The 25392-nt window shown below is 35.7% G+C and overlaps 1 protein-coding gene and 2 long non-coding RNA genes across 3 annotated transcripts in view; 1 reads left to right on the forward strand and 2 right to left on the reverse strand.

The window, feature by feature from the left end:
* LOC309665638 overlaps positions 1–11608 on the reverse strand; it is a 105659-nt gene extending 94051 nt beyond the window's left edge. Inside the window, exon 1 of the long non-coding RNA XR_014266602.1 lies at positions 10584–11608. This is a non-coding gene — a long non-coding RNA (uncharacterized lncRNA). The remainder of the gene's footprint in view (positions 1–10583) is intronic.
* BET1 (Bet1 golgi vesicular membrane trafficking protein) lies at positions 1821–12811 on the forward strand. The gene is made up of 4 exons (XM_082472182.1): positions 1821–1995; positions 6373–6497; positions 9307–9363; positions 11615–12811. Exons 1-4 carry the CDS (start codon positions 1977–1979, stop codon positions 11768–11770), a joined length of 357 nt encoding a protein of 118 aa, XP_082328308.1. The 5' UTR covers positions 1821–1976; the 3' UTR covers positions 11771–12811.
* On the reverse strand, positions 12348–24701 carry LOC309665611. The gene is made up of 2 exons (XR_014266574.1): positions 19546–24701; positions 12348–18598 (listed from the first exon to the last, which is right to left on the reverse strand). It is a non-coding gene; the product is annotated as an uncharacterized lncRNA (long non-coding RNA).
* Positions 24702–25392: the final 691 nt, after the last annotated feature.

Raw genomic sequence — 25392 nt, forward strand, 5'->3', positions numbered from 1 at the left:
AATTATCCTATAAGAATTGAAAAAAAGTTCTAAATACTCCTCATCTCTAAGAATTTTATTGGTCTTCATTCAGTAAGAAGAGTTAGGGATTTTATTAAAAAGGAAAAGAAAAATAGAAAATGATAAAAGTGAAGAGAACTCCCTCTTGGCTCTATGTCAACTGTGGTCCTACTGAATAACTGTTTTTCTGTGTATTAAATCCATCTTTTCCGCTTCATCTTTTGCGTGCAAAATTTTCTCATATGGGATTATCCTAATTTGAGACTGGCAACAGAAGCGATAAGCAACTATTTGGATTTTTGGGTCACAAGCTCAATACAAACCAGCTTTGCCTGTTTTGAGTTATATTCTTGGTACCCTTTATTACTTTATTTTTTATCCCTTTTATATTTTATTATTATATCTCCCTACCATGTAGGGGAAGTAGTTTATAAGAGGATAAGTACATATGTAATTTAAATGATGTTTTGGTAAACTCAACATTAGATTTAAAACATTACATTAATATGAGAAAGCCTTCTTTAAGCAAGATGATTTTTCTGACATGTTTTGCTTATAGAACACGTGTACTTCTTACAAAAGAACTGTCACAGATTGTAAGATAAAATGCCATCATCTCTCTTATTGAAACGTCAGTGTTTATTTGCAATAATTGTTTCTGATAAAATCTTCATTTAATTCTCATGTTTTTAGAGAATGGTTGTTTATTTTTATGAATACTGTTTTCCTCTCAAAACGCTATTGGATTAAGCTTATTTCCCAGGTTAATAACTTTTATTAAAAATTGTTTTTTTGTGTGTGTGTATTTTACAAAAACGACCTTAGAGCAGAGACTTACTCTGCCACTACTATAGTCAATGTTCATATTGAGACACTATGAGGGAACACTAAATGATCAGACATTGCATTGTCAGAAATCTATAGTATGGAGATTATCCCACTGTCATACAGCAGCGACGACAACACAGCAGGCATCCAGTGGTTTTTGAGCATCTACTGTGTATCAGACTTTTTTTAAAAAAACACGTTATCTCATTTAATCCTCACGATCATCCTGTGAGATAAAATGAAATTCTAGGACTAATCCGGATTCCAGTACCACCCCACCCCCGCCAGCACCCCTCTTAAATTGGCACATTACCCTGTGTAAACAGTATTTCAGTAACCTTTGTGTAAGTTAAAAAGGTCTAAGTGGGAGGAAGTTTAGGGGTCCTTCGAGCCCTTAACAACTAATGGCCGTGGTTCTTTCTAGAAATGCAACAAACTCGGAAACAGGGAACGACGAAGTCTTCAGTGCCTCCGAGGAGGCCCTGTTACTTTTATCGACTGTTTTAATCCGAGCAGCAACCCTAATGCAAGGGGCCTGGTATTCTCTACACCACTGGTGACCCGGCACCGATGGGTTACCCTCTTCCTTCCCGTCTATGGGTCTCAGATTACTTATGTGTGACATCAGAAACTTGGATAAAGTTTTCTTTGACTTTACCTGAACTAACTCGAGGTGAGAGAAAGTGAGAGGCGGAATCTGGAAAGAAGTCAACCATTCTCTCATGGTCTGGGAGGGAAAGATTGTATAGCGTTAAACTCGGGGGCCGACAGCTGAGAGAAAGAGCCAGGCCACAAGCTGAGATCCAGAGTCCCAGGCCCGCAGTCGGAACCGGGGCAGCGCGCGCCCCTCTTCCGGGAGCCCCGGCGGCTCCTCCAGCCTGGTTCACCCCACGCCCCTACCACACTCCCGGCCTCGGCGGCGAACTACATTTCCCAGAATGCCATTCAAGCCGCCTCGCAGGGCGCCGAGAAGCGCCTTGGGTGACGCCATCAGCCAGCGCCACGTTTAGACTACCCTGATGTCGTGGCGCTTTAGGGGAAGGAGTTGGTGTTTCTCCGGGCCCTGGTACTGAGGACGCGGTCTGGGTGGCCCCTGGCCTCTTCCTACCCACCCCTCCGCCCGCCTTTTCCCCCGCTCCTCTGGCAGGATGAGGCGTGCAGGCCTGGGTAAGAAGAGGACTGAGATTCTAAGTTCGGGGGCCCTAGAACTGGCCGTGCTGGGCGCGGGGACGCGGAAGGAAATCGGATCTGTTTCATGTCACTGGAATCTGAACCAGAGAGCAGGGTGTATGGAGGGGTCTTTGGAGGCGGTGCCAAGTGGAAACACACCATTTGTCCGAGATCCTGGGGCGTTCCTTAAGTTTAGTTCAGTCCCAGGTGTGGATGGTAGGTTTAGAGAGAGTAGTGGAGGACTGGCGGTGAGGTATGTACAGGTGCCAACTCAGTGATGAGTCTTTTAGTGTTATTGACGGTCTGAGCGTGATTATGGAAATTGCTGTCTTCGGTTTCTCTTTATTGGACCTGATGTTAGTTTCTTCAGAAGCGAAGTTTGAAGAGTGAGTGTTGCATGCAAAGCACACTAATAATAATCATATTAGCCTGGTTACAGTGAGTTACAAAAGTAAAGGTACGGATCATTACCGTTAAAGGCCATTTTACCCAGAACAATTCTTATCTGAGCCTTGTTCCACTGGTAAGACGGTAGAATGTGGTAATGCTTGGTGACTTAGCATTTGTTCTTGACCTTTTAGCTTAGGAAGCAGGTTCACCAAGCAGCAGGAACAAATTAGGCACAAGGACTTATAATGGGCTGTTATAATACAGAGCCATTAAAACAGCATTTTCTGGTTCTGAAACTATTGAGATAATTGGGGGAAAAAAAAACCCCTGCTAAATCAGTGTGCAATATACCTGAGAAAATATATGAAATATTAAAAAATGATGATGTTACCTCTTTCAGTTCTTATAAGATGGAGAAAGAAAAAAAAAGGTTTCCAAAAGTGTCAGGTATTTAAAGTTAGTGAAAGTTGCCAGTAACTCTAGGCATGTACATTCATTAGTAAATTGTAGTATGAGAAACAGCTTTTGAAAAATGTAGTTTTTGTGAATACTTGGATCATAGAAGGAAAGTTGGCCAAATAAATTGTAGGAAAAAAATATAACTCATTTTGAACAAGGTTAGTTTTATATGCCTAAATGTTTTTCCTTTTTGTCATTACTAATGACAGCAAACATTTATTGTGTACTTGAGTAAGCTCTAGGTATACAGTCGTTGGTAGTTCTGCTTGTGTTCCCCAAAGCTTCCAATCTAGTTGAGGAGTAGAAATAGGTACAAAGATAAATTATAGTACAAGGCGGTAGCTGTACAACCAAATACCAAATAAGTTCTACAGGTAGTGAATGTCTCGGGGATTTCACAGATAGAGCACTTGGTACTTTGTGGAGACATAGGAACTTCAACTAAAGCTTAAATAATGAAGTGTAGGAGAGGTAATTTCCAGTTGAAAGGATGACCCTTTCCCCCCAGAAATAGTTGTAGGGCTGGAATCTAGAATTATGAATGATGTGTTTTAAAGGATTATGATTAAGCCAATTTGGTTGGAGTAGGAGACATAGAACCAGAACCAACCACATTGTGTAGACCTTTGAGTGCTAGGCCAAGGAATTTGGATCTCATCGGTGGGTCTTTTGGCCCCTTTGAATGTTTTTGTGCAGCAGTGTGCCATGATAAATTGCAGGAAAGGGACTAGAGAAATGATGGTTCTGAGTCCTGACTGTACATTAGAATCACCTGGAGAGCTTTTAGGGCTTTGATACCCAGACCCCAGCCCAGACTAATTAAATTAGAATCTCTAGAATAGAGTGGTTTTTTGTTTGTTTGTTTGTTTTTTGTTTTTAAGCTCCCCTGTAGTTGAGAGGAGGAAAGGTGATGTATCAATTGCTGTAATTTACATTGGTGTGATGTGACATGATGTGACAAGAGCTTTTTTTTTTTTTTTTTTTTTTAAATATCAGTGTGTATTGACCTGGAACTTTAAACCTGGTATCGTGAATCAGTAGATATTCATGTGGAGAAGCTTCCACACTTCACATGTCTCTCTCAGTGATTTGGTTCAGTTATTGATAGAAACTATGCAAAAGTAGCATTTGTCTAATGGACAAAGTCAGAGGATCATCTTTGGCACCCATTAGCTTTCCTACAACTTTTTATAGCAGTAAGTCACACAAAAGAATAACAACTCCTAACATTTTATTTTATTTTATTTATTTATTAATATTGGTAGTCAGTGATGGTGTGAGGGAAGATTAACTCTTTAATAGAAGAAATGTGCCTTGAAATACTTCTGAGAATTTCACTTTTAATAAATGGGACAGTGTTGAAGAACTCTAAAAATAAAATTAAGATAGGCAAAAATAACAATAAAGGAAGTGAGACAAATAGTCATTAATTTAGAAATGAATTCCTTGGTTGTCAAGTGGTTAAATTCAACCAGTCAGTAATGACTTATTGGGCAAACGTTATATATCTAGGACCTTAGTCACATAAAATACGAAGACATTTTTCTTTTCTGTAAGGATTTTGGTCCTTATTAAAGTAGAGTTTGTACAGAGTATCATTGATGAATAGGGTGAGAATGCATTGTTTAAATGATTATTTTAATCATTGAGTGGAGGAAAATATTAGGTCTAGTCACCTGAGTCCTTAACTTTTATAATGGCACACTTAGAGAGCTTTGTGGATAGTGTGTCAGCAGTTGAGGGAAAATTTGGGGAAAGCAGCTCCTTCTCCTCAGGAACATACTCGTTTAGCATTTTGTTGTGGTTTTTGTGGGGGTGGAGATTGTGTGTCTGCTGCATGTAAAGTACTTATTAGGTACAGGGGATATAGAAGAAGGATGAGACACTGCTTCTGTCCTCAAAGAAGCCTGTGACCCCACTGCTGACCAAGGCAGGCACATTCAGAGTTGAATAACAGTGAATTCAGGTTCTGTTCACTAATTAATTCATTTACAAGTATTTACTGGGTGTGCCTTACTGTGTGTGTAAGTTTGTGGGGGATATATAGCCACGAGCAGAACAAATTTACTTTCTGCCCTTGGAGTGCAGTCTAGAGTGTGATATTAGTGTTACGTATAGTCAGAGCTGTAAGAATTCAAAGGAGAGAGTTTTGCTCTTTAGAGAAAGTGAGATTTGTGCTGTGCCTTGAAGGAGCTTTCTTTTCACACTTTGACCTTCCTTCAACAACCAGTGCTGCCTGCTACTTCCTGCCCTTCCACATGTTACTGTCACTGCCACTCCATCCACTCTTTGAGTTTATGGAGACCTTTAGTTGCTGTATCATCCCTTTCTTCCATATTCTCAGGCTTCTGTCAACACTACTTCAGTCCTTGTCCAGTCTAATCCCCATAATCCATATATTCACCCAGTCTTTTTGGAAGGAACCCCATCGTCTTGGGGCTCTGTTCTTCAGCAGCCCCAACACTGTAAACCTCCAACTCTTGATCAGTCCAACCATCCAGCTTTTCATGGGCTAACTTAGGCTGATGAGTTCTTCTGTAGAAAAATCACACTACAATATATTGCCTCAGCCAGGATTGCTTTATCCCTGTAGTAATCCTGTATAACCCTAGTCACTTTCCTCCATTATTCTCTTTACTGTTTATTCCCCCAAATGATCACCATTCTTCAAAGACAGGCTTTTCTCTTTTTTACTGAGAAAATAGTCAATAGTTGTCAATAGTTAAAAATAAAAAATAGTTAAAAAAAAAATGCGGTTAGATAACACCGTCAACTATGCTTTCCTCTCTCAATCCTCCAACATGTTAGTATCTGTATTCACCGTTCACGGCTCACTCTACCTGTTTGATTGCCTGATGAATATCAAGTACTGTATTAGGCAGTGGCTGGGACTATAGTCCTGTATCCCAGTGCTATTCCCTAGAAGATGAGCTCCAAAAAGTGGCACCTAGATAGAACAATGAATCTGATACATGGAGTTTCTCAAGTATTTGTTGAAGAATGAATGAGTCCCTCTCTTAAATCTCAGCTAATATTCTCCAAAAGTTATTCCAGCTCTTTTCTATTTAAAAGAAAGAGATGCTAGTAAAGGACCATCCCTCTGCCATGAACTCCATCCTGCTGTATTATCCTCTTTCCGCCTTTCTCTTCACAGCCAAGCTTCTTCCATAGGTAGTTGATATTATGATATTTTTAGATTTTTTTTAAACTTTGTAGTTCTAGGAAGCAGGAAATGTGTCCAGAATATCCTTATATATCAGTGCCTATTTCAGTGTCTTGTGGGCAATCAGTATGCAATCAACAAATGTGTTTTGAACTGAATTCAGTATTCTTTGCTTAAGAGAGGGTATTAGAATTGTTCTGATCTCTATTTGGTTATTAATTTTTAAAGTTCATTTGGAGTGTGAATAATAGACATACGTGGTCTGCAACGCCCTCCAGGGGTCTTTTTTGGTTCTTTCTTGACAAGGTTTCAAAAGTGGCTTGTTTTTGCTGCAACTCTGCTTGTGACTCTGATCCTTGCAGGTGAAGGAGTACCTCCTGGCAACTATGGGAACTATGGCTACCCTAATAGTGGGTATAGTGCCTGTGAAGAAGAAAATGAGAGACTCACGGAAAGTCTGAGAAACAAAGTAACTGCTATAAAATCTGTAAGTATAGAGCACATATTATATACTTTTTAATTTGTGTATTTATATATACATGTATATTTTATACTTATAAAATATATACTTTTATTGGCATCATACTAAGGAATTCAGTTACCCAAATAGTGTAGTTTGATGATATGAGCTTTTTTTCCCCAAATTTAACAGTTCAGAGATAATAAAGCACCTATGAAACTAGATAGCCCAAATCACCTAACTACTTTCTCCAACTGTCATTCACGCCAGGGAAAGAAATTTCCAGGAGAAAAAAGCTTTCTTCTAACAGGAAGCCTAAATTATCAATATTGAAATTTAAAAAAAAATCATTTAATTCTTAATTTCCTCTAAATGTTGTATTTTCTAAATTATTCACATTTTACAAAATTGCTTAGTTCATAGATCAACTACTTTTGATTTAATATGACCTTGAAAACAATACTCATTTCAAAATATAACAGTCTCCAGGCTTTTACAATTCTACTTTCCAAAGGCTAATGAAATAGCAATTAAGTTTTAGCAGCATCACTCAAAATTTAGACATGATTTAAGTACAAGTTTAGAAAATGTGGCCAATCAAAACATATGGTATATTTGTTTTATTTTGTTTTGTTTTTAACTTCAGAATTTTTTTTTGTAGTTAAATCTAAAATACTGCATGTTGTCTGTAGTAATGTCTCAGAGCAATCCACCTTCCACCCCCAAGCAGCTCATCTTCTGACTTTTCTTCTTCTAGTCTCAAAAGCTACAAATCTGTCTTTCATGTTTCTGCCTTTGTACCTCACGTCAGTCACCAAGTCCTGTGCTTTTTTTCTACTGTTCCTATGTCCACCTTTCTATTTCTAATACTATCCCCCGGTTTTCTTAGGTGAACTGTTGGGGAAGCCTTTTAACCTATCTGTTCCTCATTTTTCCCATGTTTTGGTCTGAGCTACACCCTGTCACCAGTCATCTTTTTAGAGTATTTTTTAACTTGCATCCTCGCTCCCAGAAGTCTTCAGTGGCCTCCCATGATGTAAGAAATGAAGTTCACACTCTGTAGTTTGATCAAATAGGTTCTGCAGATATTGTCCACAGCTTTTCAGACCTTACCTCCTGCACCTCCAGAATGTATACATGCTTTCTGCCAGACAAATTCAAGTACTCCTTGTGTCCTACGCATGCTGTCACTCTCCCACTCCTGTATCTTTGGGCATGCTCTCCCTTTGCCTTAGACTGCCTCTCCCTCCTGACATTGGCTGAAGACTTGCCCTTCTGAAAGGCTCCACCTCATTGCATCTTCTCTCCTCCAGGCCATACCTGATCACCACATAAAAGTAACCTTTTCCTTATGAAATAAGACCATTTGTACCATTTCTGTAGCACTTATTGCATAATGATCTGCATTGGAATTATTTGTATGTAAAAGAAATTTACCAGAAATAGGGTTTTCTATTGTACTTAGTTTTATATTCTACATAGCACTTACCATAATTCTTTATAGTGGTATTGAGTTAATATGTATTAAATAAAGGATTACCAAAAGATAGTTTTAACAGTGTATGTGATTGATTCTGCATTAAAATAAACATGCAGTACAATTATAGAGCATTCATTGGAAGCTTATGCTGCCAAAACTTAATTGCTATTTCATTAGTCTTTGGAAAACAGAATTATATTCAGCCTGGAGACTGTTAAATTCTGAAATGAGTATTGTTTTCAAGGTCATATTAAATCAAAAGGAGTTGATCTATGAACTAAGCAATATTGTATAATGTTAATAATTTTAAAAATACAACATTCAGAGGAAATTAAGAATTAAATGATTTTTTTTTTAATTCCAATATTGATAATTTAGGCTTCTTGTTAGAAGAAAGCTTTTTTCTCCTGGAAATTTCCTCCCCTGGCATGAATGACAGTTGTAGAAAGTAGTTAGGTGATTTGGGCTACCTAGTTTCATAGTTGGTTTATTATCTCTGAATTGTTAAATTTGGGGGAAAAGCTCACATTCTGATCTATAGAATTCTAGCATGGTTTTGCATCACTATTACCCCAGATGCTTTCCAAACAAAATTAGTTGAGAACAGTATTTGCAGTGGTTTGCCAAGATTTTTAGTAGTTTCCAAGATTTAGTAGTAGTGTGTTTATTCAAATATCTTAGAAATGAAGCCTTTGATGAATTTGTTGTATAAAGTATTAGATAGGTTTTGGTTTGAATAGCAGCTGTACTTACTTATGGTATTTCATTTAGACTCAGCCTCTTTTGTGTATAGCTTCAGGATGTGGGTAACACTAACTTGTGAGTTTTTTTTCCCAATTTATCATCATATTTTAAAGAAAAACACCTTTAGAATCTAAAGAAATAATTAATTTAGATGTTTATTCAAAGTAATGCTACATTCATTAGGAAAATATTGCTTATATCTGGATTTGAATTGATAATATGGGAACTTGTACACATTTTTAAAATGTAAATGAAGAAATATACAAACAAATGCTATTGTGTGAACAGTATAGAGAGAGAAAAAAGAATGCAAGGATAAGAGAACCAGAGAGAAATATGTACCAAAATTAAAAGATGGAATTGAATATTAAGATGAAATCAAAATGAAGAACAGGGAGACAATGTCCATAGTTGGGAAGGAATAGAAATTTTAAATTTATTTTTCATTAATTTCAGTGAGAAAAGTAACAAAAGAAGAGAGTGTATTTTATATTTTTAGAATACAGTTTTATTTGAGAAAATGTTTATGCTTATAATATCAATATTGTTTTTACTTTATAACACTTAAAAACATTTATGTAAGGAATAATGTTTACGCTTTCTACTTTATAGCTGTCCATTGAAATAGGCCATGAAGTTAAACATCAAAATAAATTATTAGCTGAAATGGTAAGTGAATATGATTTTAACTTTAAGAAACTTGATCTGATATTCTCAAATTTGGTTTCGAATACCTCTAAGATTCGTTTTTGCCATAGTTTTACATTTTTCATCTTGCCTAACACATATAAGTAGGAGGAGGAGGTGGAAGCCAATTTATCTTTAATCCTGTGCTTAGAAACACTGTTAAAAACTCAGGACAAATGACTATTTTGAGTCTTCTTAAAGATCTCTGGATATAGACTGCCAAGTAATCAAAAGCACTTTATATCCAACCAACCAAATGTCTTTTACTTAAGGTAAACCTATTTCTTTTGCTTGATCTTCTAAGGATCACTGTGAACAAGTCAATAAGATTTGAACATAGTAACATCCCCAAGCCTTTTATCTCTAGTCTAAACAAACTCAGTAATATATACCTGTTCTTGTTAGAGGCTCTTTTCATTCTCCGATGTTTATTTTGTATGTCAAACTCCTCCGGACCTTCCCTAGTTTCTTCAAATGCTTTTAAAATTGTACTATTCAAAAATGAATATTGCACTGAAAGCAATCTCCTTGTGAAAGTTGTACGTTAGAATCACTTGTGGAACTTTGAAAATATTTATGCCTGGTCCTCGCTCTAAATATACTGATTCAGAATTTTAGGGGGAGAGGCCTAGGTATATGTATTTTGAAAAAAGGATCCCAGGTGATTCTGATGCATAACCCCAGTGAAGACTATAGATGTAAAGTGCTTGAGCTGCATAGAGCCTGAATTGTGCAAAGGCTATCATTGTGCCAGGGCCTTACATCTCAGGATATTGAGATTTCTATGAAAGTGCAGTGTTTCTAATCCATACCTAGTTCTCTCATCTTAAGGACTTCTTTTCTAGCTTTTTTTTTTTAACATCTTTATTGGAGTATAATTGCTTTACAGTGGTGTGTTAGTTTTTGCTGTATAACAAAGTGAATCAGCTATATGTATACATATATCCCCATATCCCCTCCCTCTTGCATCTCCCTCCCACCCTCCCTATCCCACCCCTCTAGGTGGTCACAAAGCATCGAGGTGATCTCCCTGTGCTATGCGGCTGCTTCCCACTAACTATCTATTTTACATTTGGTAGTGTATATATGTCCGTGCCACTCTCTCACTTCATCCCAGCTTACCCTTCCCCCTCCCCGTGTCCTCAAGTCCATTCTCTATGTCTACATCTTTATTCCTGTCCTGCCCCTAGGTTCCTCAGAACCATTTTTTTTTTAGATTCCATATATATGTGTTAGCATACGGTATTTGTTTTTCTCTTTCTGACTTACTTCACTCTGTATGACAGACTCTAGGTCCATCCATCTCACTACAAATAACTCAGTTTCGTTTCTTTTTATGGCTGAGTAATATTCCATTGTATATATGTGCCACATCTTCTTTATCCATTCATCTGTCGATGGACACTTAGGTTGCTTCCATGTCCTGGCTATTGTAAATAGTGCTACAATGAACACTGTGGTACATGACTCTTTTTGAATTATGGTTTTCTCGGGGTATATGCCCAGTAGTGGGATTGCTGGGTCATATGGTAGTTCAACTTTTAGTTTTTTAAGGAACCTCCATGCTGTTCTCCATAGTGGCTGTATCAATTCACATTCCCACCAACAGTGCAAGAGTGTTCCCTTTTCTCCGCACCCTCTCCACCTATGTTTCAATGTGGTCGTTTTTCCCCATCCATATCTGTAGTCTCTACCACATTTTACCACCTCTACATGATATTCTCTTAACTTTTAATAGACTCTGCTGACCTTCTAAGTCAGCTACCTAAATAAAAGGATCTTAAAAGTAAAGGTACATTTAACTGCTAACCATATTAAATTTTGGATGAATTCTGTACTGGGAAGCAACCCACCATTTGACCTTGGAGAGCAAATGCCCCAACAAAAAGTGGGAAGAAACCTGTGTGATAGTAGATAAACTACTTACTTTATTGTTAATATTTTTTAATCCACATAATTGGAATAAGACCTAAATACTTTGGGGTTTTGAATTACTCCGGAGCTGAAAGAATGTTTATTGGATAATGAAAGAGCTTTTTATTTATTGAGAAAATTATTTTGCATGGAGTAATCAGGCTGATTATCTAAGTTATAAACAGGGTCCTGAATTGATTAAACACAGAAAATGTCATTAAAAATGTATTCTAATAACAATATATTAAATTACTTAAATATGCATGTGTAGAATATTAGAATCCAACTATTACATTTTGTTTTCCTTTTCTCCTCATAGGATTCAGAGTTTGATTCTACAACTGGATTTCTAGGTAAAACCATGGGAAAACTGAAGATTTTATCCAGAGGGAGCCAAACAAAGCTGCTGTGCTATATGATGCTGTTTTCATTGTTTGTCTTTTTTGTCATTTATTGGATTATTAAACTGAGGTGATGCAAGTAACTGTGAGTTTGGAATTTGTTCCAACTTAACGGCTTGGAGTACCACTTCAGTAAAAAACCAGCATCAAAACATTCCTAAATTTCAAATAATACTATGGCTTTTTCCGTCAAAGATTACTGAATTTTACTTGTTTTATAAATCACATTAGATAGTACAGTGCTCTTTGAATACTGTTTCTTAATGATTCATTTTTTTGCCCCTATTTTCAGGGGTATTGAGATGGTCCGAGGTCAGTCTGGCCCTAGTAAGTTTTTTTCCTGTTTTTTGCTGTCAGGTTAAATAGCAGTATAATATCCTGTTGTTACCATAAACGTAGGTGTATGTTCCACATAAAGAAACTTAGTGAGAAAATAACAATGCCTGGAGAGCCTTGTGCTGAGCTCTCGAGGTGGTGAGAAAGTTTGTGATGGATGGTAAATGTATTTTCCTGAACTGTCATCGCCCCTGATGATGTACTCTCCTTTCCTCCTTTATTTAGTTAAAATTGTAGGCTGATTTCTTTTTACCTACAGTTTTCCTAATAATTTTTGATGATATGACTCTTCTGCCGCCTCTGCCCAAGGACCTCATTCTTTAATAAAACTTGTTATTTTGGCATATTTCTAGTAAGGTTCAAAACAAATGTGTACCCGTATAGTTGTCATTTTATATTAACTTTATATATATACCATTGACTTGGCTTATAATAGTTTTATGATTTTAGCTACTTAGGCCATTTGGTTATCATTTATGACAGAATAATGTGAAGCTAAAGTAATTGCTAAGCTCTGAATGGAAATAAAATGTTCAAGAAAAGTAATTTCCTCTGCTTTATTATGTGCTCAAAATAAATATTGGAAATACTCAGGCATTGACCTTGGGGTTAAGGGCACTGTTGCTTTAATCCAGTGTATTATTTGTCTATAGAAAACAAAATACAAAAGTGGACTGCTGAATAGAAAGAGATATTAAAATGTGAAATACTCCGTATTGCTACTATTTTGGAATTTGCCCATTTATGGGCTCCAAAAATAAAATTTTTAATGAAATATATTAATTGACTTTGTTGCTTCTTTGTTCAAGTCTCTTTCTCTTTTTTTTCTCCATAGACTGAGAAGTGGTTCTGAAAACTCAGAACAAACTCAGAAAAGGTTAACATATTTGTATTATTTCAGAACTTGCTGCACACAAATGAGATAAATCGTGACTGGTTTCAAAATTCTCTTTAATTCTTTAAATTTTTATTTAAAAATCTATTATCTTTGATTTTGCTGAGTTTGCAGTCCTTTTTTGCTTATGCATACTTACCTATCAATCAATTTAGGCCTATCTTTTCTGGCTCCGCTTGTTGTCATTTGGGCCTCCACCTGACAGGTTAAAACACTAGCGCTGAGAGCAGTTAAGTGACAGCATGTAAGACACAGGCCTGAGGCGTGAAGTGAGGGACACTGGTTTGGGTTAGATGACCTGGGTTCAAATCTCCATTCCTTCACCTGCTCACTGTTTTGGGGCCTGTTTCTTCATTTAATCATCTATTTCATACGATTATTGTGAGAGGAAGATAATATATTGGAAAGTGCTTGACACATGATAATGACTCAATAAATGTTAGTTCTCCATATCATGAACAGACATGTCAGAAAAGGGAGTAAATTTAAGGGCAAGACAGTAAGTTTGAGGTGAGGATGTGACCTCCAAGTGGAAATTTCTATCAGACAATTAGAGATGATTTGTTTTTCAAGAATTATTTAACTGTGTACTCTGCCAACTATGTAACATCAGAGCTCAGAGAAAACTCAAAAACCATTGTCAATAATTAAAATTGCAAAAAAGGGAAGAACAGAAGTCTAAAAAAAAAAATGACCGGAAGATGGAAACAGAAGAGAATCAACAATGGAAATAGGTGAGATCAAAGCCTTAGGAAAAGCAATGATGGCAAGAGAAGGATGGATTTCAAGATTAAGGTTTGGCTATTATAAGAAAGTACTTTGTAAAGTATTAAAACACTATTTCTATGTTGGCTATTATCAAGGAGGGGAGGATTTCAGGAAAAGGGGTTTGGAGTGATGTAAAAGTGATTCTCATCACTGCATTATCCAGCATTTCATAGTTTACAATTCTTTATTAAGAACTGCCTAAGATAGGTCCCTAACCAGCATTTTATATCACCCCCTCCCCATTACTGCCTTTGCTGAGATTCCTGGCAGGCAGGGAACTCTGGAAAGGTCTGTCTCTGCCCTATCAGGGATCCTTCTGCCAGCACCTCTTTCTTCCTTCTGCTTAGGGACCCCTAGGAAAAAGTACTTCGAGAAATAAAATTTTGGGAAAACATCAAATATAGACAAGTTCTAATTCTTCATAATCCTTTACAAACTCATTGCTAAATCTGAAAAGGACTTTATTGCTATTGGTGTTGGGGAGGTTGATTGTAGTAACTGAACAAACAAAATATTCACATTATCATTTTTATTCAAACTGTAAGATTTGCAGGTGTTTGGGTGGTGAGTAACACACTATAAATCCTATATTTTAAATGGTCAAGCAGCTTTAGAAAAATCTCAAGTGTCCAAATTTTTTTCTACAAAATATCTGGTCACTTCATTTCACTAGGAGTTGGTCTCTGGAAGTGTGCTGACACATTTGCAAATAATAGAAAGTTTAACTTACCTGCTCCATCCCTTACAGATACCAGGCATAGGTTTCCACAATGAGGAAAGGGAGAATTATACATAATACTGATAGAATTTAAATTAGCAGGTAAATTAATTCTTGACCAGAGAATCAAATCTAAAACAAATGGGCAACATTTGAAGCATCAGAATTCTGGAGCAGAAAACCCTAGCACCTGCACCCATAAAAAGCTTCTGTTTCTACCAAACTAGTTTTCCTAATTTTTCAGTGCTCTTAAATTTCTAATTATATGTATTGAATTTGCTTCCTTGTGGGAAAAGTGCTTGATAATTTGGGTTCATTCAGTTAGCAAATATGTTTATCAGGCCATACTGATGAATAAACTTTGACTCAATATTTACTGGGAAGCGGAATAGCATCGTAGCTAAGACTGAAAGCTGTGCAGTCACACTGCCTGAGCATAAATCCTGGCTCCACCATTCACATCATAACTTTGGGCTGATGACCTCTCCACCTCAGTTACTTTATTTGTAAAACAGGAATAAAAATTGTATATAGGTAGCAGTAATACACTCATAGGGTTATTATGATTAAAAAAAATGATGTTCCTTATAAAGAACTTCAAATGGGTTCCTGGCACTCAATGGTGGCTGTTGCTTTTGTGGGTCTGTGGATGGGCACTTGGGGATTTTAATCACACCAGCCACACAGAATTTTGGCTGCTTTCTCCCGCTCTCACAATCCTGCCAAGGATAAAAGCAGCTGTTTGTCTTTTCTGGGAAGAGTCATCATTTTCTGGAATTCAGTTCATTTATGTTTCTTTGTATCCTTGGCAATCTGATGGTATTTTTTTTTTAAACCTATGACTTTTGAGTGTATCTGGCTTGAGTTATTGGAGTGAGAACAACAGATTTTTCAACTTTCTGGAAGCAGAAGTTTGGAGGGAGAGAGCTTAGTTTCCTACTTGGTAAAAAGTTATAAACACTCCATTTCCTTTTTTACTTTTTCTATAGTTAAAATTTTAACTTTCTTCTATTTTGAAATATTGATAAATGGTATGAGGTGAGGGGCACAAATGACTTTATTTTTAATTTACAAAGTGCCAACCAGTTATTCCCACAGTAAATATTAACACCTTTTTTCTCTCCTTATATGTTGTTATGGTATATGATAGGGTCATTTTCTTGTATATGTATTTTGTTCCATTCACTTTCTTTATCCTTGCACCAATACCACACTATTTTAATTATTGTAGATTCATAGCATATTAATAGCCAGCACATATTTATTCAATTTATTCTTTCTGATGAACTTCAACATACTTTGATAATATTTTAATAAAGCATAGTGGATTTTGATAAGAATCACATTAATCTTTTATAACCTTCACTGAAAAAAAAAAAACAAAAATATTTCCCTACTGGAATGTTAGATTTTGACTCCAAGCAAATTTCACATTTTTTTCATTATATATTTATATTTAATGATATATAGTGGTAAACCAGCTCTCTTGGGGGTGGGGGGATTGATTCGTAGTAATTTTTAATTTTTGTGGTATAAATATTTCCACCACACTTGATTTCAAGCTACCAAATGTAACAGCACTGAGCACAGAGTTATGAAAACAGACGGACAACTGGATCTAATAAGGTGGTACAAGCTGGCTGTAGTACACCACTGGTTACATTGATGATAAATATTTTTTTAAAATGTAGAAGTTATTTGCTTCCTAAATGAGAATCTCACACTTAAATTTTAATAGGAAAAAACTCAGGCAACATGAACTTAAATTGATAAATTAACCAGAATAATATTTTTTTCAATGTCATATGTCAACTTCATTTCTCAATATTTATGGGTAAACTCATGCTATATTTATTTATTGATCTCCCATTTTCTGGTAGTTCAAATACTGTATACAAATTACATATTTTAAAAGATAGCTGATTATTGTTGTTCTCTATGCTTTTCCCTCCAGTTAAATGTTCAAACAGAGTGCAGGAATTGTTCTGGATATTTTATAAAGCTTTTCTCTTTATAGACAAATGTTATCTTAGCTGAGGCGTTCAGGTCTCGCCTGCTCGCCCTTTGAAAAGAGTTTTTCATGAGGCTTTAAAGGACTACCATATGAACTGAAGAGCTCTGCAAAGGGCCAAGTCCAGGTCTTAAAATAATCTTTCCTAATCTTCAAAATGAACAGAAAGATTGAAATACACATAAAATGTTTTTGACCAAAAAAATCATCCATATATTAGGTGTGAGACTTGAAAATTCACAAAAGCTTAATTAATCATCTGTAACTTTAATAGTAAAGGATAATGCAAAATATAACCACATTATCCACTGTAAATGTTAGTATTCTACAAAGTGTTTACGATGCTTAAAAAGAAAAACTAATGTTTAATGGTTTCTTTTTACTAATTAGGTCAACTTTGCAACTTCAACAAGGATCAATTTTATATACATAATTGTATAAAAATTGTTCCTACTGTGCTTTTTCAAAGGTCCATAATCATGGTGTGCTTCACATGAAAGCAGACAGCTGAATCTGCTTATATCAGTATTTATGACTTCTTTCATGCCTACAACGAATTTGGAAATGAGCAGAAAAATCATAGCACAGCTGAAGTAAAAGTCCAGATAAAACAGATATTAATGTATAATGAAAAAGTTTGTTGTCAATAATTTATATTTTATAAGTATTTATAATTATTCCTCCTCAACTTTATCTCATTAATGAATAAATCATCCTGTAAGTTGACAGTTTATGAAGCTTTCTGCATTATTGAATAATCCATTGGCTTTAAAGCATATAAGCTAAGCTCTCTCACTTTCAAGAAAACTGGAGTGTAATTGTTATGTGAGATAACCTGTATTTCAGAAAATTTATTGGACTGAAATGCTTTAGTCTGCTTACGTACAGATTTAATGCTTAGTGTCTTCAAAAAGTCTTTTAAAATATTTTAATTTCACATTAATGTATATTTATGTTTAAATTATTTGAACATTACTTAAACATTTTTATAGGTAAGTTGAATTTGTTTTGTTTGCGTGCACGTGCACACACACACACACACACACACACACACACCGATTCCATACTATTAGATTAAAATTCCTTCAATATTAATGGATTCTCTTCTATGTTATTGCTTGAAAGACAAGCAAATTTCTGAATGGGGTATGCTATTCTGCTCCCTTAAACTCTCTTTACTTTGCATTTACTTCTCGTGACTGAACAATTTAAATTCAAGTTAGTACTAAAATAGTTCTATTCACACAGAGAGCTTTTTAAAGGAGAGCAATGAGTACACATCTTTTTACTGATTACATACTGTTTCATCCTCAAAATTCCCACGAAATGACCTCTTCCGAAGGCTTGGTGAAAACTGAATGCCGAGGACAGGGTGTCTACCAATATTAGACTGTAGTAGATCTCCAGAAGTGTCTGGTGAATAAGTTGATGTTTCCTACTACAGAACGTGTCTTTTTTATTATCTCTCACTAAAATTCCAGTGCTGAGACCATAGAAAGCCCTTAATAAAAATGTGTGGCACGATAAATAACATTCCAAGTTCAGTTATGAGCTGAGTTTCTCTGAATATCCGAGGCACAGTACGGTAGCCGTGAGGCTAATTAGGGGCCAAAAATTATTGCTAATTTAAAATTCTTATGTTTTTCACTTTTTAAAGCTGAAGGAAGATGGGCTAAAATTGAATGCTCTGCCTAAGAGGTCAAGAACGGACACCACTTAATCAGGCACAAGTGGCAGAGGAGTTGAGGAAAGCCATTTAATATTCCTCTTCTTCCATCACCAATCACATTTCAAAACAGAAGAGGTTTATCAACATCTCTGACCCAAGTTGATCAGATGGGTAGAGCATTCTATTCCAGAAAACCTAGGTTTCTTTAAGAATTTTTTTTCTGTTTCTGACTAATTAGACTTGACTACTGTCCTTAGCCAAGATGTTTGCATATAACTCAAAGCGCTACAACAAGATGTGCAACCCACTTAGTCATTAATGTAGGTGGTGGCTTCTCATTTACCAGAGAACTTCACTGGCACCCAGATCAAGGTCAGAGAATGGGACGTTCCATACTAGTGGAGACATGCATATCCAGTGAGCATAGCATTCTTGGGTGGCCCACACTTTGCTACCACTGGCAATATAGTCATCACTTTCTTCACTTTTGTTATCTTGATATCTGCTGAAAAAGTAAATCAGAGGAAATGGAAGCTTCATTTTTTATCTTTCAGGACAGGCAGTCCATTTTCATCCATGAAAGGCAAGTGATAAATATTAGCAACTTAGTAACTCTTCTCTTTAAAGTCTACCTTGAATTTTCAGAGCTAAAAATTTCTGGTCTCTTCACAGGATTATAGAATTTATAGTGATTTGTAAAATGAGAATTCCAATATATATCTAATATTCCCAAAGTGAAAACTGAGAAAATGGAAATGAGGCAAGTTTTGAAAGAGATAATGAATGAAAATTCTCCAGAAATTGAAAAAAATTACATGAGTTCTCAGATCGATATGCCACACTACGATGCAAGCAGGTTGTAAAGGAAAGAAAAGAAAAGAAAAGAAAAGAAGCAAAGCCCCACATCTAGGCACAACATATTAACAGTGCAAACGTTAAAGATGAAGAAGTCTTAAATGTATTTCTTTAGTAAGAGGACAACTGAACATAGAATGAAGAAGATGAACATAAGGAGAACATTTAAATTAAAAAAGTACCTAATTTTTCAGGCCATATTCTTGCAAATGTGAACTGTTCTTTTCCCTATTCTCAGATCTTACAGACTAAGAAAAATGGGGGGAAATGGCTTGTGAAATAAAACCACTCCAATCTATGGAATTCCATAATGGAGACTAAAGTAGCACCACTTCAGACACATAGGTGAGGATTAATGGGAACAGAGATCAGAGAGGAACTAAGCTTAAATTTATGCCCCAAATTCAGGTAATTATGTCACACCTGTTCTTGTACAAGGAGATAGTATGGCCTCAAGTGTGCTGCTCCTTTTCAAAGCCTTGTACCCACTAATGCAAGGAATAAGATCCTTAAAAACAGTAATAAACACCGTTGGAAAGTCAAATCTAGGAAAAACACATAGGGTTATGGTAGCTTAAGAAGACTTGTTTCACTCACTTTTAACATCAGATCCTGTACCAGTTTCACAGTTGCACAGACAAGAGGTAAACTCCCCAGCAATGGATGGAAAAGACTCTGCTGTTCTTCACTCCCATGCCTGAAGTTGAGCGGTCAAAGGAACAAAGGATTAAAACTGGACATAATTATAGGCAAAGTAAATGACTAGTTCCATGAGAATCAGGGCTGGTTGTTGTGTGTCTTGGTCTATTCCCAGGGCCCAGGTGCTCGATAAATATTTACTGAGTGAAAGAATTAATGCAATCTGATACACAAAGGAAGACATAATTTTAAAATACAATTTAGATCACTCTGAAATACATCATACTTTCTCAAGATAAATTTTAAGAATGAACAGAATCTAGCTACTGATTTTTTGTGCAATCATATTTAAAAGAGGACAAGTTTATGAAAATTAAGAGATCATGTTAAGCTGAAGTTCACTAATTTATCACATGACACTTAAGGGAAAAGCCCACTATTTTCAGGTGATAAAAGCATATTTTTAAGTAGAGATACTTATAATGCATCTTTCAGTTGGTTGTATGTTCTTGCCATTGTATTGAAAATTGGCAAAGTTGGGCTTTCTTGGTGGACTTTGGTTGCTTTTATGTAGCCAGCAACCAGGGACTGCCTATTATGGTGCATTCTCAGCTTGTATAAGTGTTGCTTCCCACCCTAGAAGCCAAAGTGGCTGAAGACACTCTCTTCCTGCCCTCCTGGTAGCCTAGCTGTAGGCTCAGAATCCAGGCTTGACCAACCAGGACCTCAAAAGATGTAAGCAGCTGAGAAACTACTAATGGCAGAAGCCTCAGCGTCAACTGTTGCACAGAGATCGATGTGCAGTCCAGTGGCAGCAGCCTGAATGTGCCATGTTGAATGGACTGGCAGAAAGAAGAAAACAATACGTAGCCTTGCCGTCCACTAGTGGCAGTGCCAGTGGCAACCAACCATAGTGCTCATGAGTCACGACTGGCTATGCTTCCTGCTCTCTAGCCAGGCTTCATTTGTCCATATCCATGTTCTCTTCTTGATCCCCCAGCTTCCAGAATGATTATGTGGGCAACCTTCAACCAGATTCGTTTTCTCTTCAAGTTAGCCAAAGCTATTTTCTTAGCATTAAACTCTTACTGATATACCTTACCATCTGTGATACAAGTTCATGTATTACAGTAATTTTAATATCACTAAGAGAAAACACACAAAATGGGCATATGGTCTCTTACCTTACGTATCTGCCACCTTAACTTAGAGAAGAAAAAGTTCTGTGAATTGTGGGGTGAGTTAATTTGTTAAGAAGTATTTCTAATTTGTCTTGGTACTACATAAACCATTATCTATGCAGACAGCAACGCATATCACAACAGCTGCAGATGACTCTTTAAATTCAACTCAAAATCTGACTATGCTATATCATACACTTTGTCTTTCAGATAATGCATTCTTATTACAAAGGCATGTTTCATTTTTAACTAGGTAACTTACCTCTTGGGTGTATGATATTGATGACATTTTTAGTCTATACACTGATATTACTTTCCTTTGAGCTATACGTAGCAGCTGATTAGGGACATGCTGATCTGATTCATCATTTCAACATCCTTCTGGGTCATACATAAACATAAAACAGACAACTTATATTTGCTAAAGTAATTTAAAAGGCTCAAATCATCATAGAGGTCTAGAGGAAGAAACCTGGATGCTATTCCAAAAGGTCTCACTTTGCTGAACAAGAGAAAAAAAAGAAAAAAGAATTATATACATATATGTATATATTCTATTACATAAAATATTCTGATTCTACATACACCCACAATAGCAATTAAATTTCCTTTCACTCATTCATTCAGGGACGTCATCATGTCAAGAGAGATTTAAACTTCAGTAATGAAAAAATAAATAAAAACTTTCTCAATCTTAAATGGAAGGAGATGCAATCAAGTAAATGTTTATTTTCCAAAGGGCCCAAATGTAAAAATATTGATCATGATTCCTATTGGCAACACAGTGGGATTTTTGTCATATAGAAGACTTTTTCTTGTTCCACAAACTATGAGGGGTCTAATAGTTTCTTTTTGAGAGGAGGGAACACAGGAAGGTGCTACCTGTCAAGTCTTCTGTAAGCCTGGATAATGTAAGATGATGACTTCACTTCTGCTGTTTTTTAAAAAAAGAAAAAAATGCCTTATTATAAGTAGATTCTCAGTCCATTTTTATGAATTTGGGATTCATAAGGGAAGAGGATGTTTTTTCCTTAACTAAGGAATATTTTTTTCAGAGGAGAGAATGTTTTTTCCTCAATTAAGGAAGAATTCATTGTTTACAGGCTCTGTAAACTCTATCTAAAGAACATAGGGGCTCTCTCTCCTTCGACTTCTCCCTAATTGCCATTCAGCAGCTATTAAACTTCTGTACAATTCCTATCCATGCAACTGCCCTTTCTGCTTACTTGGAGCTATTTTATGTTACTTACACATAAGGATTTTACAATACAACTAAAAAAAATAATTGGCACACAGAAATAACTGGTTAAGATCTGTTTGGGATAGAGGGGGAATATAGCTTTTATCAAAATGTTTTAAATGGCTAGATGAATGTTTTTGAGTTTAATAGTATCCAGTGAAGCTTATTATCTAGAATAAATTGCTTCTTAAAAGTTAAGAACTATAAAATATGTGGGAAATTGATATAACTTTTTAATTCATAGGATAAATATGTTTAATAAGTAGAATATCAACATTTAAAATTTTTAAGTCTATAACCACATAAACTGCAGAAAAGATATGTCATTAAGAAAAATAAAAGCCACATAAATTTTTATTCCACAAGAATTAAAGTAGTTAATTTTAAGTTATTATTTCTGACCCTTGCCTGCTTCTTTTATTACAAGAAACAGTAAAAATACTTTTTTTTTTTTTAAAGCTAATGGTTGTGAAAGAGATTTTAGGGGCAATGTGATCCAAACCACCATTTAAAAAGTGATAAAACTACGAGATCATCACATGAGTTGAATTGCCTGAGGTCCCAGAGATTGGTGGTAGCAAAGTTGAAGCCAGATCTGGTTACCTTTTAATCAAGTGTTTTGTCCATATCACCACCTAGACTCCCCCTCAACCGTGTTTGCTTTTCAACCACTTTTGTCATGTGAATGTCACTCAAAAGAAACAGAGTTAACGGCAAGTTTCTTTGTTGGTTTTAAAACATCTAAATATATACATCAGGCAAGAAAGACTTGGTTATGCTACTGTAACAAACCACAGAAACTTCTCAGTGGCTTAAAAGGCCAAAGTCTATTTCTTGCTCTTTGCCACATGCCCATGGCGGGTTGTCTAGGGAGCTCTGCTCTGTGTTATCCTCTGTGCTTACATTGAGGGAGGTCCTATCTCTGAGCTTCATAATTACTGAGGGAAGAAAACTGGGATGCGGCAAACAGTGCTTTATGCTTTATGCTTTTGTCCAGCAGTGACATGTGACATTATCATCACACTTCACTGCCAAAGCCCATCTCACGGCCACCCAAATATCAGAAGGCAGAAAGGGAAATCTTCCTATGTACCTAGACAGAAAGAAAAATATTTGGTGATTTGGTGAGCAGCATTAATGACTAATATATATATATATATATATATATATATACATGTAAAACAGCTATCTATTCTTTTGAGCTTTGCAGGCAAAATATTCACTTCATTATACATGCACTGAATAATGAATATTCATATATCTGCAAAAATGCTACCAGAAGACAGAAGGCTAATGAAATTTGATATCTGATTATACCTACCTGCTTCGTGAAATATATTATATTACTAAACAGATTTTTAAATGGATAAACACATAAGACAAAAAACCTAGAATTTAAAACCAGTTTTAAAAAACCCATTATGTAAAAGAATGAAATTAGAACATTCCCTTACACCATACACAAAAATAAACTCAAAACGGGTTAAAGATCTAAATGTAAGGCTGGATACTATAAAACTCTTAGAGGAAAACATAGGCAGAACCTCTCTGACATAAATTGCAGCAAGATCTTTTTGGATCCACCTCCTAGAGTAATGAAAATAAAAACAAAAATAAACAAATGGGACCTATTAAACTTAAATTTTTGCAGAGCAAAGGAAACCATAAACAACAAAAGACAACACAGAATGGGAGAAAATATTTGCAAATGAATTGACTGACAAGGGATTAATCTCCAAAATATACAAACAACTCATGCAGCTCAATATCAAAAAAACAAACAACCCAATCAAAAAAATGGGTGGAAGATCTAAATAGACATTTCTCCAAAGAAGACATGCAGATGGCCAAGAAGCACAAGAAAAGATGCTCAACATCACTAATTATTAGAGAAATGCAAATCAAAACTACAATGAGGTATCACCTCACACCAGTCAGAACGGCCATCATCAAAAAATCTACAGACAATAAATGCTGGAGAGGGTGTGGAGAAAAGGGAACCCTCTTGTACTGTCGGTGGGAATGTAAATTGGTACAGCCACTATGGAAAACAGTATGGAGTGTCCTCAAATAACTAAAAATAGAATTACCATATGACCCAGCAATCCCACTACTGGATGTATATCCCGAGAAAACCATAATTCGAAAAGATACATGTACCCCAGTGTTCATCGCAGCACTATTTACAATAGCCAGGACATGGAAGCAACCTAAATGTCCATCGACAGAGGCATGGATAAAGAAGATGTGGCACATATATACAATGGAATATTACTCAGCCATAAAAAAGAATGAAATAATGCCATTTACCTCAACATGGATGGACCTAGAGATTGTCATACTGAATGAGGTAAGTCAGACAGAGAAAGACAAATATCATATGATATTGCTTATATGTGGGATCTTAAAAAATGGTACAACTTAACTTATTTGCAAAACAGAAATAGAGTCACAGATGTAAAAAACAAACATGGTTACCAGGGGGGAAAGGGAGTGGAGGGATAAATTGGGAGATTGGGATTGACATATACACACTACTATATGCAAAATAGATAACTAATAAGGACCTACTGTATAACACTGGGAACTCTACTCAATACTCTGTAATGACCTATATGGGAAAAGAATCTAAAAAAGAGTGTATATATGTATATATATATCAGATTAACTTTGCTGTACAGCAGAAACTAACACAATATCAACTATATCCAATAAAAATTTTTTAAAAAATAAAATAAAAATGTTTGTTGAATTAAAAAAAACATTGATTTGAAGATTCAATTTCTTCAGAAATACACTTATTTATTTATTAGACAAACACTTTGCAGACAAATGCTAACTTTCCCCTCAATTCAGTTTTATCCAATTTAATAATGAAGTAGGGCAGAAAATTTATGCCATAGGTATTTTTTCTGTTTTATTGAAAAATCACCATGGTTTGAGGGAAGCACCTAGAGAAAGAATGAAATAACCTTGGTGTAGAGAAGATCTAAACATCTGAATGGGAATATCACTAAAAACACTAAATGTTTTTAGGGGAAAGAAAGTTAGAAGGCAAATAAAATGCTCCTGCATTGCTTAAACTGTATGTGCTATGTTAGCTCATTTAAGCATTTACTTTTTTTTTCAAGTGCTGTGCAGCTTATACAAGGTTAATATAGGAGAACAATTGCCTGCACAAAGAATAATAATGTTATGACAATTTTAAGAATGTAATTTACCCAAAGTCTTAAAAGCCAACTAATTGAAGCTTTGATGGGACAGGAAAAATTTTGAGTCAGAAATAGTTTTAGATTGGGATTGACATATATACACTAATATGTATAAAATAGATAACTAATAAGAACCTGCTGTATAAAAAATAAATAAAATAAAATTCAAAAA

This window comes from Balaenoptera physalus (assembly GCF_965194825.1).
Source record: "Balaenoptera physalus genome assembly, chromosome: 8".
Taxonomy (NCBI): domain Eukaryota; kingdom Metazoa; phylum Chordata; class Mammalia; order Artiodactyla; family Balaenopteridae; genus Balaenoptera; species Balaenoptera physalus.